We start from the raw sequence: 14,650 nt of genomic DNA on the forward strand, positions 1-14,650 counted from the left end.
GTATTTTTAGTGGAGACGAGGTCTTCCCATGTTGCCTAGGCTGGTCGTGAATTCCTGGCCTCAAGGGACCCGCCCACCTTGGCCTCCCAAAGTGCTGGGATTACAGGTGTGAGCCACTGCACCCAGCCAGTAGCAACATTTTCATATTTCAAAAGCAAGACATCACTTCATTTATCCATTCAGCCAACACATTTTAAGCATTCACAATGTAGAAGGGATTGAACTTGGGGCCATTGAAGATATAGAAACATTTAAGCCATAGCTCCTGCTGTCAAGTCTGTAATCTGGTAAGGAACTTGAGACATTTGTGCGTGATTATGAGCTCAAAAATACTAAATGCCATGAGAGTCCTACAGATAAATTTCTCCGAAGGTCCCTCAGGCTAGGAGACTACATAAGAGGAAGCACTGAAGTCTGTAGGGGGTGCTGGGATTTATCCTACCCTCAAGAATTCATAGGATATCGATAGGTCCCGGAAGGGCCTTTTAAGAAGAGGGAACTGCAAAGGAGATGGTAGTTCTTTGAGTAGTTGTCCCAAAGATAGAGGCAGGCCGGCAGAGAACCATTCTGGTACAACCCTGAATAGTCTATTTTTGGTGAGACAGATGGATCAGAAGCAGAAAATGGTTATAGCTACATCATGGAGAGTCCAAATACCAACCAAAAAATCTGGTTTTTTATATTTAGCAGTTATTGGGGAGGCCCCGAATGTTTTGAACAGGAGACATCCAAGCTGTGTTTGAGAAAAATTAATCTGCAGGGATGCGTAGCATGGAATAGAGTGAGGGAGAGACTGAAGACAGTGGAAGGAGTATAAAGAATACTAGCCTAGGCCAAGGTTGGATGCTGGCCAGGGGAGTGAAGATGAAGGGATAGATGCATAAAAGTGGGATGACAGGACTTGGGTTTAGAAAGGAGAGGGAGGAGTGGTAGATAAAGCTGAGATCTCAGAAACCTTGGTGGCTGACCAGATTTAAAGGGGAAGATGTTAATGAATCACATGAAATGAGAGCCCATTCATCTTGGCCTTAAGAAAAAAAAATTCTGGCTGGGTGCGGTGGCTCAAGCCTGTAATCCCAGCACTTTGGGAGGCCGAGACGGGCAGATCATGAGGTCAGGAGATCGAGACCATCCTGGCTAACACAGTGAAACCCCGTCTCTACTAAAAAATACAAAAAACTAGCCGGGCGAGGTGGCGGGCGCCTGTAGTCCCAGCTACTCGGGAGGCTGAGGCAGGAGAATGGCGCAAACCCGGGAGGCGGAGCTTGCAGTGAACCGAGATCCGGCCACTGCACTCCAGCCTGGGCGACAGCGCGAGACTCCGTCTCAAAAAAAAAAAAAAAAAAAAGAAAAAAAAATTCTATCATCTATGATAAACTAGTCCAGACCAGGGTTTCTCAACAGCAGCGCTGTTCACATTTTGGGCCAAATAATTCTCTGTTTTAGGGGGCTGTCCTGTGTGTTAGCAGCATCCCTGACCGCTACCCACTACATGCCAGTTGCACTGTCCAAAAATGTCACCAGACATTGCTAAATGTCCCCTGGGGAGCAAAATTGACCCTGGTTAAGAACCACTGACCCAAACTGTTGATTTAGTAGTCTTACTGTGGTGCTCTGAGCTACTCTTCCGGGTTCAGAAACCTCCAAATGATAGATCTGTTTCATTCTTTTGAAGGTTAAGTCTTTCGAGAAGGAAAGGCAGACAGAGAAGCGTGTGCTGGAGACTGAACTTGTGGACCATGTACTGCAGAAACTGAGGACTAAAGTCAGTGATGAAAGGAATGGCAGGTAACTTAGGAAACAACAGCCGAGAAAACTGACTTCAATTACCTATATGGAAACTACATAAATTTATTTTAAAAGTCAATTTGAGCCAGGTGCTGTGGCTCCTATCTGTAATCCCAGCACTTTGGGAGGCCAAGTTTGGGGAATCACTTGAGGCCAGGAATGCAAGACCAGCCTGAGCAACATACCAAGACCCCGTTTCTAAAAAAAAAATTATTTTTTGCTTAGCTGGGCATGGTGGTGAATGCCTATAGTCCCAGCTACTCAGGAGATAGGTGGAAGGATTGCTTGAGCCCAGGAGGTCAAGGCTGCAGTGAGCCATGTTCGTACCACTGCACTCCAGCCTGAGTGACAGAGAAAGACCCTGTCTCAAAAAAACAAAAAGAAAGAAATCAATTTGATCCTTTTGAGAAACAAAGATAGGTCAGGATTACTTTTAATGAACCATTCTATTGTTTCTTAATAACTCAATAGCAGTTTAATTGTATGACCATCTTATTGTATGATAAGACTAATCATAGCTTACATTCAACATTTGTTCTTCATAACATTTCCAAGAATATTTTATCATTTTGAAAAGCCTCAGGAGCCAAAATCTGTCTGTCATTATCTTATTCAGTCTGCTAATCAGTGAATTGCGATAATATTTTGTCCATGTACTTTGAAAGGTGTAATGTTCTGGGAAAAGATCTCACTTCCTCATGATGGGAGTATCAACCATCTGGGTAGGAATTTGGCAAAGTAAATTAAAAGCCTTAAAACTAAACATTTTTTAAAAATCGACCCAGCAATTCCACTTTCAGGAATTTATAGTAAAAATTATTTTAAAGATGTCTATCAAGGCTCATTTATAACAGCAGTTCTCCAACTTTTTGGTCTTAGAACCCCTTTACACCCTTAAAAATTATTTGAGGATCCCCAAGAACTTTTGTTTATGTGAGTTATATCTATAAATATTAAAACATAAACATTTAAAAACTATTTATTCATTTAAAAATAACAATAACCCCATTACATGCTAACCTATTTCTATTGAAAAACAACTGTTTTCCAAAACAAAATTAATTTAGTAAGGAAAATGGCATTGTTTAAAATATTTGCAAATCTTTTTAGTGCACTGTTTTACATTTTTGTAATCTATTTTAACGCTTTAGTAGAAAAAACAATTATCATATCTGTTTATGTATTCAATCTGTTGTGATACCACAAATCATATAGTGTCTGGAAAACTCCATTGCACATTTGTGAGAGGATGAGAGTGAAAAGGCAATTAATATTTTAGGATTATTATGAAAATAGTTTTGACCTTGCAAGACCCCTTGAAAGGATATGAGGGACCTTCAAGAGTCTCTAGACCACACTTGGAGAACATAATTTCAAAATATTCATTGGTAGAAGATTGTTTGAATTATGATAATTTGGTGAAATATTGTGCAGTCTTTATGATGATTCTACCAAAGCTGAGTTCATTGACATGGAAGGATGTCCACAAATAGGATGTATAATATAATGCCATTTTGTTTTAAACAAAATATACAACCTGTACATAAAAAAAAGTCTAGAAGAATGTACCAAATTTTTAACTGTAGTTTTGGTTAGTGGGGTCACAAGGGATATGAAATTACTTTGTTAAGCTTTCTATATTTTGCAAGTCTTTTTTTTCTTTTTTCTTTTTTCTTTTTTTTTTTTTTTTGAGACAGAGTCTCACTCTTGCCCAGGCTGAAGTGCAGTGGTGTGAACATGACTCACTATAGCCTCAACCTCCCAGGCTCAGGTGATCCTCCCTTCTTGGCCTCCTGAGTAGCTGGGACCATAGTCATGTGCCACCTTGCCCAGCTAATTTTTAAAAATTATTTGTAGAGACAGGATCTCCCTATGTTGCCCAGGCTGGTCTCCAACTCCTGGGCTCAAGCAATTCTCCCGCCTAAAGCAATTCTTATATATATGCTCATTATCAGAAAATACAACACTGTAATTTTTTTGGCTTATATCAGCGATTCTCAACCAACAATGGTTTTGCTTCCCAGGGGACATCTGGCAATATATGGAGACATTTTTGGTTGTCGTAACTGGGGAGTTCTACTGTTATCTAGGAAAGGCCAGGGATACTGTGAAAACATCCTAAAGGATACAGGACTAATACCCCCCAACAAAGAATTTTCTGGCCTAAAATTTCAGTAGTACCAAGATTAAGAAATCCTGGCTTATAGAAAACAAACCTTGCTCTGTTCTTCTCATGCCCCCACCCCTTCTTATTTGCACCTAGCCTTAATTAATTTACCATTAGGTGTTTCTGAGGGAACATAATGTTCTTGAAATCACCAGTATTGGAATTATAGATCTAAATCAAAGACAGAGGTTTAGAAAAGAAACCAAGAAATAGCCAAGTAGTGAGTATGGGGGAACATTACCAGGACATTTAAAAGGCTACATGGGATTTAGTGTTAGCAGGGAAAGGTTCAGAGTTTTTCCTCCATGCAAATGATTATTTCCCTGCTTTCCCAAGATAGAGTGCTGTTGTCTCTCTCAAAGGCTATAAATTAATTCACAGCATTTGAAAGAACATCCATTCACAGCTTTTTAAAGAATATCCTTATTTGCCAAATGTCCTCCTGTGGGTGGTTGCCAAGGCTGCTGCCATAATGAAGGTGGATGTTGCTCGTGTTTCCTTGTATTATGAGGGGGGCGGAAAGAACAGCCATTATATTTCATTGAAATCAGCTTCTTGTGTGGATCCAGGATTTCAAGCCTAGCTGAATAAATCAGAATGTTTTCTTTAGGCATTTGTTAATTTAAAAAGACATCCTTTATAACTTTTTACTTGCTCTTGACCAAAGCATAACTAAATGCAAATTTTTTGTTTTTGTGTTTCCACCCACTAATAACCAAGAAGAAGATGTTTTTATATTTAATGGAAAAGTGACTCACTATACATGTAGTTCACTGTAAGTTATGTGTTGCTTGTGCCTTATTGACTGTTCTTTAATTGTTTTTGTTTGCTTGTTTTTAGAGAAGCTTCCGATAATCTTGCAGTGCAAAATCTGAAGGGGTCATTTTCTAATGCTTCAGGTATAATTACTAATTATAATCTGAACATAATGATGCTTATATGTTTGCTCTAAGCACTTATTACTGTGGCTAACTGCTTGTGACATTGGAAATCTATTTTTAAAATAACATATACACAATAAATTGTACCACGTGGGATTCATCCCTATGCTTTGAAATCCACATCCTAGAAAATGATAAAACAACTGGAATTTAGCCAACTCTTCTACTCTTATTTTTACAAGTGATTTAATCTTCCTTTTACTCAATTTATTGTACAAGTGAAATGTGGATAATTTTCCTGGAGATTTTCCTCATACAGAGGATTGAAGGAAGTATTTTGAAATCCCTTGAAGAAAGACACTATACACATTTTGTTTTCATGAAAGCCAAGAGGGCACAGTGGTGATAGTTACGCCTTTACTTTCATCACCTCTAGCAACCTTACTGAAAAAGAAAGGTTCCAGTTAAGGCCATGAGAAGACATATTTGGCTTTTAACAGAATTGAGTCTTTCCCATTCATTTCTGTTAGCACTAACTTTGTGTTGCCATCAGATTGCCAATTCTTGCAGGAACTTAAAGAAGTATTAGGATTTGGCGATATTCAGCTTGATTTTCTTAGGCCCCTGAGGTTTTGATGACTCATGTTGCCTCCCTGCCCCTTCTACCACCCCTCAATCCCTGCCTGAGGAGAGATGCATCAAAACTGCTGGGTGTTGGGGTTCTGGGCTCCTCAGCTATCCAGTGCAGATGGTTGCAGGGATAGAAAACACAGCCCAGCCATGATCTAGCCCTTAGAATCACGACAGGATGTCTACTAATAAACTCTGCCATCTCTCTGTAGTATGTTGTAGAAAGTGGGACCAGATAAGGCCGTAAATTCTGAAACTCTCTGTCTCAGGTTTGTTTGAAATCCATGGAGCAACAGTGGTTCCCATCGTGAGTGTGCTAGCCCCAGAGAAGCTGTCAGCCAGCACTAGGAGGCGGTATGAAACTCAGGTACACTGGGTCAGGGCGTCTTTGGCTTTCTAATATGAGTTACAGAAGAGAAAAACAGTAACAGGAAAGGAAAATAAGAAACATGGAATTTCTTGGAAATATTTTTTCCAAAAAAAAAAAATTATTCCAACTTCCCTAACTGGGTGGGTTCTGAAATCATTATCAATACAAAGCATCTCTCTGGCTCCAGAATTCCCATCTGTCCTCCAGAGAGGAGCCATTGTGCCCTGTGGGCACCTTCAAGCAGCTGTTGTCAGAGTTCACCTAAATGAAAACTATCTAATCTGGCTCTAAAGGTAATTGAGGTTTGTTTGTGCTCTAAACAGCAAAGTAGAAGAGGCCGATGACAAGACTTAAGGCAGGTTTCTCATTCCATACATGGTTCTGGCATTTGCTATATGCCTACTGGTGTGCTAAGAGCTGTGTAAAATGTAGAAGACATTAACATGGCCCCAGTCCTCAAAAGAGTTTATAACTTAGAAGCATATGCATTATGTAGAGAATAATAAAAGAAAATAAACATAGGCCAAGTGCGGTGGCTTATGCCTGTAATCCCAGCACTTTGGGAGGCTGAGGAGGGCGGATCACTTGAGGTCAGGAGTTCGAGACCAGCCTGGCCAACATGGTGAAACCCTCTCTACTAAAAATACAAAACTTAGCCGAGCGTGGTGGCAAATGCCTGTAATCCCAGCCACTCAGGAGGCTGAGGCAGGAGAATCGCTTGAACTGGGGAAGCATAGATTGCAGTGAACCGAGATCACGCCATTACACTTCAGCCTGGGCAACAGAGCTAGGCTTTGTCTCAAAATAAAATAAAATAACTATAGTAGAACTCTGAGTTAAATTTATAGAATAAGAATGTTAGAGTATGCTGTGGACATATGTGAAAGAGTGAGTGTTAAAAGAGCGCAGTCAATTTTAGAAATGTAATCAGACTAAAATACAAAGATCAGGTACTTTATTTTTGTAAGCTCTTCTAGCTGTTTCTCAGGATTTGGGTGGAAACCTATTTTTCCCATCTTCCTACTGCCTTCATCACCTACCAAGTTTCAGTTCTCATGCCATGTCCTCATTGCTGCCACCTCTCCCTTTTTCCCAGTTTAGCTTCATACTATCATCTGTGTGTGCACTGTTTCACTGCACTGAGCCTTTACAAGGCATCATTTCAAAATTATGAAGAGATAATTGACAAGGATTATTAAACAGATGGTCAAGTCATAAAAACCTCATTTCCTCTGAGATCATATTGCTAGACACCCCTTTCTGAATGGATTAAGAGCAAATCTTTTCTTTTTTTGAGTCAGTCTCGCTCTGTCACTCAGGCTGGAGTGTAGTAGCGCAGTATCAGCTCACCACAACCTTTGCCTCCCATGTTCAAATGATTCTCCTGCCTCAGCCTCCCGAGTAGCTAGTATATTATAAGCGCCCGCCACCATGCCCAGCTAATTTTTATATTTGCAGTAGAGACAGGGTTTCGCCAAGTTGGCCAGGCTGGTCTCCAACTCCTGACCTCAGGTGATCCCCCAGCCTTGGCCTCCCAAAGTGCTGGGATTACTGGCATTAGCCACCACACCCAGCCAAGGGCAAACCTTTAGACACCATTTGGAATCCTTTCTAGGCTTTGGTGTGTTACCCTGTGATTGTGTCCTGGGATAGGAAATAAGATGGCAAGAAAGATGGCTTGGTTTAACATGTTCTGAATTCCATTTTCTTATTATTAGGTACAAACTCGACTTCAGACCTCCCTTGCCAACTTACATCAGAAAAGCAGTGAAATTGAAATTCTGGCTGTAAGTGGCTTTCTTTCGTATTTTGAAGGTGGCTTCTTTCTGTCCATGCTGTCAAAGTAGTTGCCTCAGGGTTCAGAGCTTTTCTGCTCAGTGTCAGCAGAATTTGGATGCAGGCCTTATTGTCACTGATGTGAACTACATGCAATTTAAAACTATTAAGAACTAGGGGGAGAATTTAAGGTTTTATGTTTCTCCTCTTTGTTCCTCTGAAAGATAGAGGGAGGAAAATGAAAACAAAAATCATTTTCCTACATATTTCAGGCCTTTGCCTTACTAAGCTTATACCGAATACATGTAGCAGTGTCAAACCTTTTGGATGTGGTATAAAAGGAAAGGGAGTACAGTTGCCACTGCTTATTAATTCTCCAGTGCTAAGATCTTATCACTGCACAGTTCATTAAGCCCTTTTATAATACAATAGCATCTCAGACTCTGCAAACCCTATTCATACTGCTGCATCCCACGTGACACTATGGTCACAAGGCAGTATTGTGCTGCTGAGAGTTCTCTGAGAGATGATGTACATTTCTGTGTATTCACAGGTGGATCTACCCAAAGAAACAATATTACAGTTTTTATCATTAGAGGTAAGCAATATGAACTCTTCTGCACTGTGGCCTTTAAGATCCCAAATCTTTGCTGTTAGTTTGCCACAAGAATACTGAAGATGGCATTCATTCGTGATAGTATTTTTCTGGCAGTCCCAGGAATTTAGTAACATTTTTCCTTTTATGTGACACATATGTTCCTAAATCCTGTGTTGATGAACTTATACTTTTCTAGTGACTTTTTATTTTTTCAGAGATACTTATTTTATTTAAAAAAAAAAACAAAAAACCACACACATACTGCTTTTACTACGTGTCAGGGTCTGGCAGGCCTTGTTGTAAGCATTTTACAAGTAGTAACTCATTTAATCATAACCACCCCAAAATGTAGATACTGTTATTATCCCCACTTTAAGAGTATGGAAGTAGAGAGCTTAAATATCTTACCCACGGTCACCAGCTAGTAAGTAGTAGAACCAGGATTTGAACCTAAGCACACTAGCAGAATCTGTGTTCTTAACCACTATACTATATACTGTCTCTCAAACAAACCTCCATTCCAGCTAGGGAAGCTCATTTGCAGATGAGTACTATACAAAAAAAAAAATCCTTTTGTAAAAATTAATTAGGTACTTTATAAATATATATATATATTTACAGGTACATCCCTTTATCTTCAAATAGCCTAAATAAGAACTTTAAAAATTTGAATAGTTGTCTTTGCTATTAAGAACACTTAACTACAGTCATAGCTATAGGTGACTTTTTGCAACATGTCATATCAAAGAATACTTTTTTGTCTATCCAGAGTGTTTAGTCACAGATTAAACTACATTAATAGTGAACTTGGCCCTAGAACTAATATTTTGTATTTCATTTGTTGTTCTTACAAATAAGCATATGCCACTATACTGGCAGTGTACTGATCTATGATCCAGTCAAATGGATATACTTGAGAGCTGCTATCACCATTGTACAAAAAGTAAATGGAGGCCAGGTGCAGTGGCTCAGGCCTATAATCCCAGCACTTTGGGAGGCCGAGGTGGGTGGATCACCCGAGGTCTGGAGTTCGAGACCAGCCTGGTCAACATGGTGAAACCCCGTCTCTACTAAAAATACAAAAAATTAGCTGGGCGTAATGGCATGCGCCTGTAATCCCAGCTACTTGGGAGACTGAGGCAGGAGAATCACTTGAACCCAGGAGGCAGAGGTTGTGATGAGCCGAGATCGCGCCACTGCACTCCAGCCTGGGCAACAAGACCAAAACTCCATCTCAAAAAAAAAAAAAAAAAAAGCAGTAGGCAGAAATAACTGGTCTACAGTCACATCAGCACACTAGGGCTGCAGCATCGTGAATCAGGCCCTAATTAGGGAGTCTTGTTTTAAGAAAAATTGGTGCTTCAAAGGAACCCTGGCAGTCTCCTAACCGGTTCTGCTATCTCCCTATTACTGATTCCCCTGGTATAAAGAGGGGAATGGCACTGGAATTTCATTAGTGACCCAGAAAAAGCCAGCTGGTAAACCCTAGTGCCCTGCTGTTAAGTCTTATCTATTTTTTTCCTAGTGGGATGCTGATGAACAGGCATTTAACACAACGGTGAAGCAGCTGCTGTCACGCCTGCCAAAGCAAAGATACCTCAAATTAGTCTGTGATGAAATTTATAACATCAAAGTAGAAAAAAAGTAAGTTATCACTTGGGTGGGCATAGCAGGTTTCACATGGTTACAATTCAGGGAGGGGTCTGAGAGTGACATTATTTCGTTGTCTTGCTGAGGTTTGGCGCCTGGTAAGCTGTTGTTAGAACTGCAGCTGACAGCCAATAAATCTTGCTTGGACTGTGAATCACAGTCATGATCTCATCAATAACAAAACACAGGGGTCCTAGGAGTAGCTGTCCCAATTACAGTTTTGTTCACCCAGGTAATTCAGTTTCTAAGAAGTATGTTTAAATGAAAGAAAATAACCATGACTACTTTGCTGTATGTCCTTATGTCAAAATACCAAATGTCAAAATACCAATCAATCATTCACATTATGACACATTTAAAAGGCAACAAGGAAGCCTATGAGGTGAATGGTTATCTCCTTATTAGGACTTTATACTACAGACCCCCATCAGTCACACCTTATATAAAACCTATATAGTTTTTTAGTGACTAGCCTTCCCTCTTGTTTTTCCTTAAATAAAGCTCCTACAGGTTGTTATAAAAATTTATTAGCTCTGTTCTTCACTCATTAAACTGAGTCTGTCCTTATAACCTTTTCCTTTCTTTTGCAGGGTGTCTGTGCTATTTCTGTATAGCTATAGAGATGATTACTACAGAATCTTATTTTAACCCTAAAGAACTGTCATTAACCTCATTCAAACAGAGGCTTATACTGGAATAACGGAATATTGTACATTCATCATAATTTAAAACTAAATTCTAAGAGGCTAGGTGCAGTGGCTCACACCTGTAATCCCAGCACTTTGGGAAGCCAAGGCAGGAAGATTGCTTGAAACCAGGAGTTTGAGACCAGCCTGAGCAACAAAGCAAGACCCCATCTCTACAAAAACTGAAAAAATTAGTTGGGCCCGGTGGCACATGCCTGTAGTCTCAGCTACTCCAGAGGATGAGATGGATCATCTGAGCCTTAGGAGGTTGAGGCTGCAGTGAGCTGTGATTGCGCCACTGCACTCCAACCTGGGACAACAGAGCAAGACCCTGTCTTTTAAAAAAAAAAAAAATTTCTAAGAAGCTATCCTACAAAGTTGAGCTTTGTTAGTTTTTCATGTGTAATATATTATAAATTTATCTTTTGGGATATAATAAATGCTTTCATATACCTGCTGCTTTTTAATTGTAAATCTATTAACACTAAAGGTTTTAGGGAGCTCTTAGAACGTTAAGATATAGCCTTTTCTTCCCTTGGCTGTAATGACAAAGCACACGAAAATATCCAAACTAAAGGGCATAAAGAAACCAAAAATCATTATTACTTTGGAACCTTTATTCTTGATGACTTTGTAATATGTTTATCCTAAGGTGGTTAAACAAACTCTCATTTGACTATGAGAACTCATTGGCACTTGAGGAACCATGATGATAAAATTATACAGCCAGGTAGGAAGCAGCTCATGAGATAACATGACTTTTTATAAAACTGTCAGGTTTCAATTCTAATAACCTAGAAGATATTATAGAGCTAAAGCCTATTCATTAATCACATCATTCTAGAATTAGCAGTTATTGCCAGAACTGTTAAAATGGGATGGGAAAAGAATAAAGAGACAGTGCTGATAAACAGACATGTTTAATGATAGCTTGCTCTTCACAGAGATGTCTACAGAGACTTAATCTATAATCCAGGAGAATATAACCATGCAACACAGACCAATTAGCCAAATGCAAAATAAACTAGATTCTTACCACAACTACCCTATAAACACTGCAACTGTTCTTTCCAAAAGGACCCTAATCTTATGTGAAAACACCTACTGTGGGGGAACCAGAAACCTAGCTATGTGGCCAAAAGCAAAAAATAGCAATTCAGTGGTTAATTGGTGAAAGCAGGAAATTTGTGCCCTTTACTGTGCTGCTGTTGCTGCTGTTGCTGCTGGTGTTGCTGGTGTTGCTGGTGTTGCTGCTGCCGCAGGTGCTGCTGCTGCTGCTACTGCCGCTGCTGTTGCCGCTGCTGCTGCTTTGGTCTTCTTAGTTTTGTTCTTTTTGTCTCTCTTCTTCAGCCCATCCATGTTAGCTCTCAGTAGGTTTGAATAAGCCTGAAAGATACAACACAGCATACCTTAGTGGGAAGATGTGCAAATTAGCAGAACAGCAGCCCTATTTGCATAATGGATTTAGGGTAGCCAAAAATCAGGAAGCCTACCTGATAAAGAATATAGCACCACTGGACACTTGTACCGGAAAATGGTATAAGCATAAAACACTCTTTCACATTATAACAGCTTCTGCAACACCCACAGACAGTTGCACACATTTTTTACGTTTTTTTCAAAGGAAAACTGCAGGTAACTTCTTGTTCAACTATACTATAGGTAGCATATATCTACAGCCTAAGACAAAATCTAACTAAAAAAAACTAGAAAGGAAGAGCGTATTAGCACTGAAATTCACACCCTGGCAGCTTTTACCTGAAAAATACCAGTAAAACTTATCTCCAGAGAGCAGTGAACCCAAGTATCAATCTTACCCAGTGTTCACTATCATGCTGACTCTTGCCCTGAGAAGGAAGACATAAGGAACACCCAAAACTCACCATCTGAAACTTATTCACTTCCTTGGAGCTCACCTGAAAGAGAAGGAAAAAAGAGGTCACACCTATTATCCATATAAGCATCCTCTTCTTCACCCCAGACAGTATCTCAAAAGCCTCTGGAAGACAACATCCTTATCTTTAAAATACTTCTTCCCAACTTCAGGGGTTTGTAATACATGAATGGTTACTTTTCTACTCTGCTTTCCTCTGCCTAGAGAACAAGAAAAGGAGCTCTACATCTTTTTCCACATGAGAATTGCACCAAGAGGTGAAAGGCAGTAGGCTCCTTTAAAAAAAAAAAAAAAAAAAAAAAGCTTTGTTTCTCACCTCTTGAAATCCCTTAGAAAGGTGGCACTGAGTGTTCTCCCTGGGTTCTGAGAAAAGTCAGAGGACTTCTCAGTATTAATTTTTTATACATTAATATAAGATATAAACTACTCCCTCCCCATCTTATTTTTAAACCTGCCTTCCATTAATTCAAGCATATTTAAGCACAATGCAAGCTACCACAAAATCAATTCTACCTCTGAAGAAGACTCCTTAGGTTTTCGTTATTTCATGATATCTAACTTTATTTGTAAAAACCACATAAGCTTGTTTTACTGTAAAAGTCCTCTCAAGATAACTTGTCACGGGAGACTTATCAACTAAGTATAGTCTACATTTTCATGCAGTCAGTATCCTACACTAACGTGATTAGAGAGTAAGTCTGGTTCTGCCACAGCAGAATAAAGTAGTATTCACTCGACTCAAGCAGTCTCTTCCTTTGCATTATTCAACCTCCACTGAAAGGAAAGACTAGGGCTCTTGACTAAAATGCATATTTTCTCAAGTGTGAAACCTAACATTTAGCTGCACATTCGCCAATGTGAACCACAAAGATAAGGAAATAATAGCATCACCTGGCACCAAGAAACTGCTTATTGAAGGCCCAGCACAGTTAAGGGGCTAAGGAATCAAATATGTATGCCAACGGCTCCTTACAGTACTACGAATAAGGACGAATATGCTACTTTCATTCATTTCCGCAAAAATTTTAGCAGAACTAACGACTGTTTGACCTCTACCTTCTTCATTTTATTTTATTCTTGAGTTTTCTACTACTGAAGTATAGGAAGGTCCTGGTCTCAGAAATAGCCACACACGGCAAAAGGGAAAAGTAAATAAAAGCCTGGTTCAGAAACGCCCCATCCTCTCTCCAGTGCGAGTCTTTACATTTCAAAAGATAGCTTAGGAACTCAGCTCACCACAGTGCTGATCTTCTTTTTCCCATCGGTAGCTCTTAACAGACACTTGTTGTCTGCGGGCTCAAAGCCCTCCACAGTACCTTTCTTTGGAATGGGTTTGGTTCGACCGTCATCTGAAGGAAAAATGCATCCTGGTGAACACGGCCGCATACGTGGCTGAGCGGCAGACAAACAGTTAAAACAGAGGAGGGGGTAAGTGATGACCTAATCCAGCCCCGCTGCTCTAGTTCTGTTAAACACCTCGGCTGCTACCACGGTCTGGCGAAACCCTGGAGAAACTACTATCTCCACGACGGAAACATGGAATAGCGAAGCACGTTAACTCCCACTCAAAGTGGCGGCGTTTGGGATCCCTGACAAAGAGCCCTGGGCTGCTTGGGGCCCATTGTTACCAGAAGCAACCTAGGCGGCTCAGCGCTGGGGACTGCGCCCGCTACAATCCCCATTATTTTCCAGGCCCGAAGCCCCGAATGTGCCCAGTACAGAGTGACGGACGGTAGAGGAAGGCGGCGGTCCGCGGCAGACAGACTCCGGTGGCTCCCAGACACCGGGCACCCGGGGAGCATCGCCCGGCTCCCCTCCCGCTGCTTACACTTCTTCAAGGTGATATAGACGCTGCCCGACGTCCGGCACTTCTGGAAAAGTCTGGTCAGCTCCGTCAGGAACTGGAAAACAACAGGCCCGGCCCCGTTAGCCAGCCCCAAATCCTCGCCCCGCCGCGTCAAGGCCCTGGTCCTCCCGCAGAAGGAGGCAGAGGTCTCGAACAAAGCCTGAGCCGCCCCCGTCTCTCTGCCGGCCAGGCCTAGCCATACCTGCTCGCTCTCCAACAACACCATCTCGGCGACCCTGGCTCGACTCCCTCCGCTGAAGCCCCTAGCAGTGAAAGCCGGAAGTTCGGCCTAGGCTGGGCGGGACTTCCGCTACTACGCTTCCATTGTCTTCCACCAATCTCTTCTTTTCCACCAATCCCGGCC

The 14,650-nt window shown here is 40.9% G+C and overlaps 2 protein-coding genes across 2 annotated transcripts in view; one reads left to right on the plus strand and one right to left on the minus strand.

The window, feature by feature from the left end:
• Positions 1-10,998, plus strand: part of EIF2AK4 (eukaryotic translation initiation factor 2 alpha kinase 4) — a 105,656-nt gene extending 94,658 nt beyond the window's left edge. Inside the window, exons 33-39 of the mRNA XM_008017075.3 lie at positions 1,676-1,788; positions 4,796-4,854; positions 5,736-5,833; positions 7,555-7,623; positions 8,166-8,210; positions 9,736-9,854; positions 10,451-10,998. Of these exons, the coding sequence (XP_008015266.3) occupies positions 1,676-1,788; positions 4,796-4,854; positions 5,736-5,833; positions 7,555-7,623; positions 8,166-8,210; positions 9,736-9,854; positions 10,451-10,508 (561 nt within the window). The 3' untranslated portion in view covers positions 10,509-10,998. The remainder of the gene's footprint in view (positions 1-1,675; positions 1,789-4,795; positions 4,855-5,735; positions 5,834-7,554; positions 7,624-8,165; positions 8,211-9,735; positions 9,855-10,450) is intronic.
• A 452-nt stretch (positions 10,999-11,450) lies between these two features.
• On the minus strand, positions 11,451-14,615 carry SRP14 (signal recognition particle 14). Its single transcript, XM_008017078.3, has 5 exons — positions 14,489-14,615; positions 14,269-14,341; positions 13,677-13,789; positions 12,430-12,462; positions 11,451-11,932 (listed from the first exon to the last, which is right to left on the minus strand). Exons 1-5 carry the CDS (start codon positions 14,510-14,512, stop codon positions 11,741-11,743), a joined length of 435 nt encoding a protein of 144 aa, XP_008015269.1. The 5' UTR covers positions 14,513-14,615; the 3' UTR covers positions 11,451-11,740.
• Between the last annotated feature and the right edge of the window lie 35 nt (positions 14,616-14,650).

The sequence above is a fragment of the Chlorocebus sabaeus genome, chromosome 26 (assembly GCF_047675955.1).
Source record: "Chlorocebus sabaeus isolate Y175 chromosome 26, mChlSab1.0.hap1, whole genome shotgun sequence".
Lineage (NCBI taxonomy): Eukaryota > Metazoa > Chordata > Mammalia > Primates > Cercopithecidae > Chlorocebus > Chlorocebus sabaeus.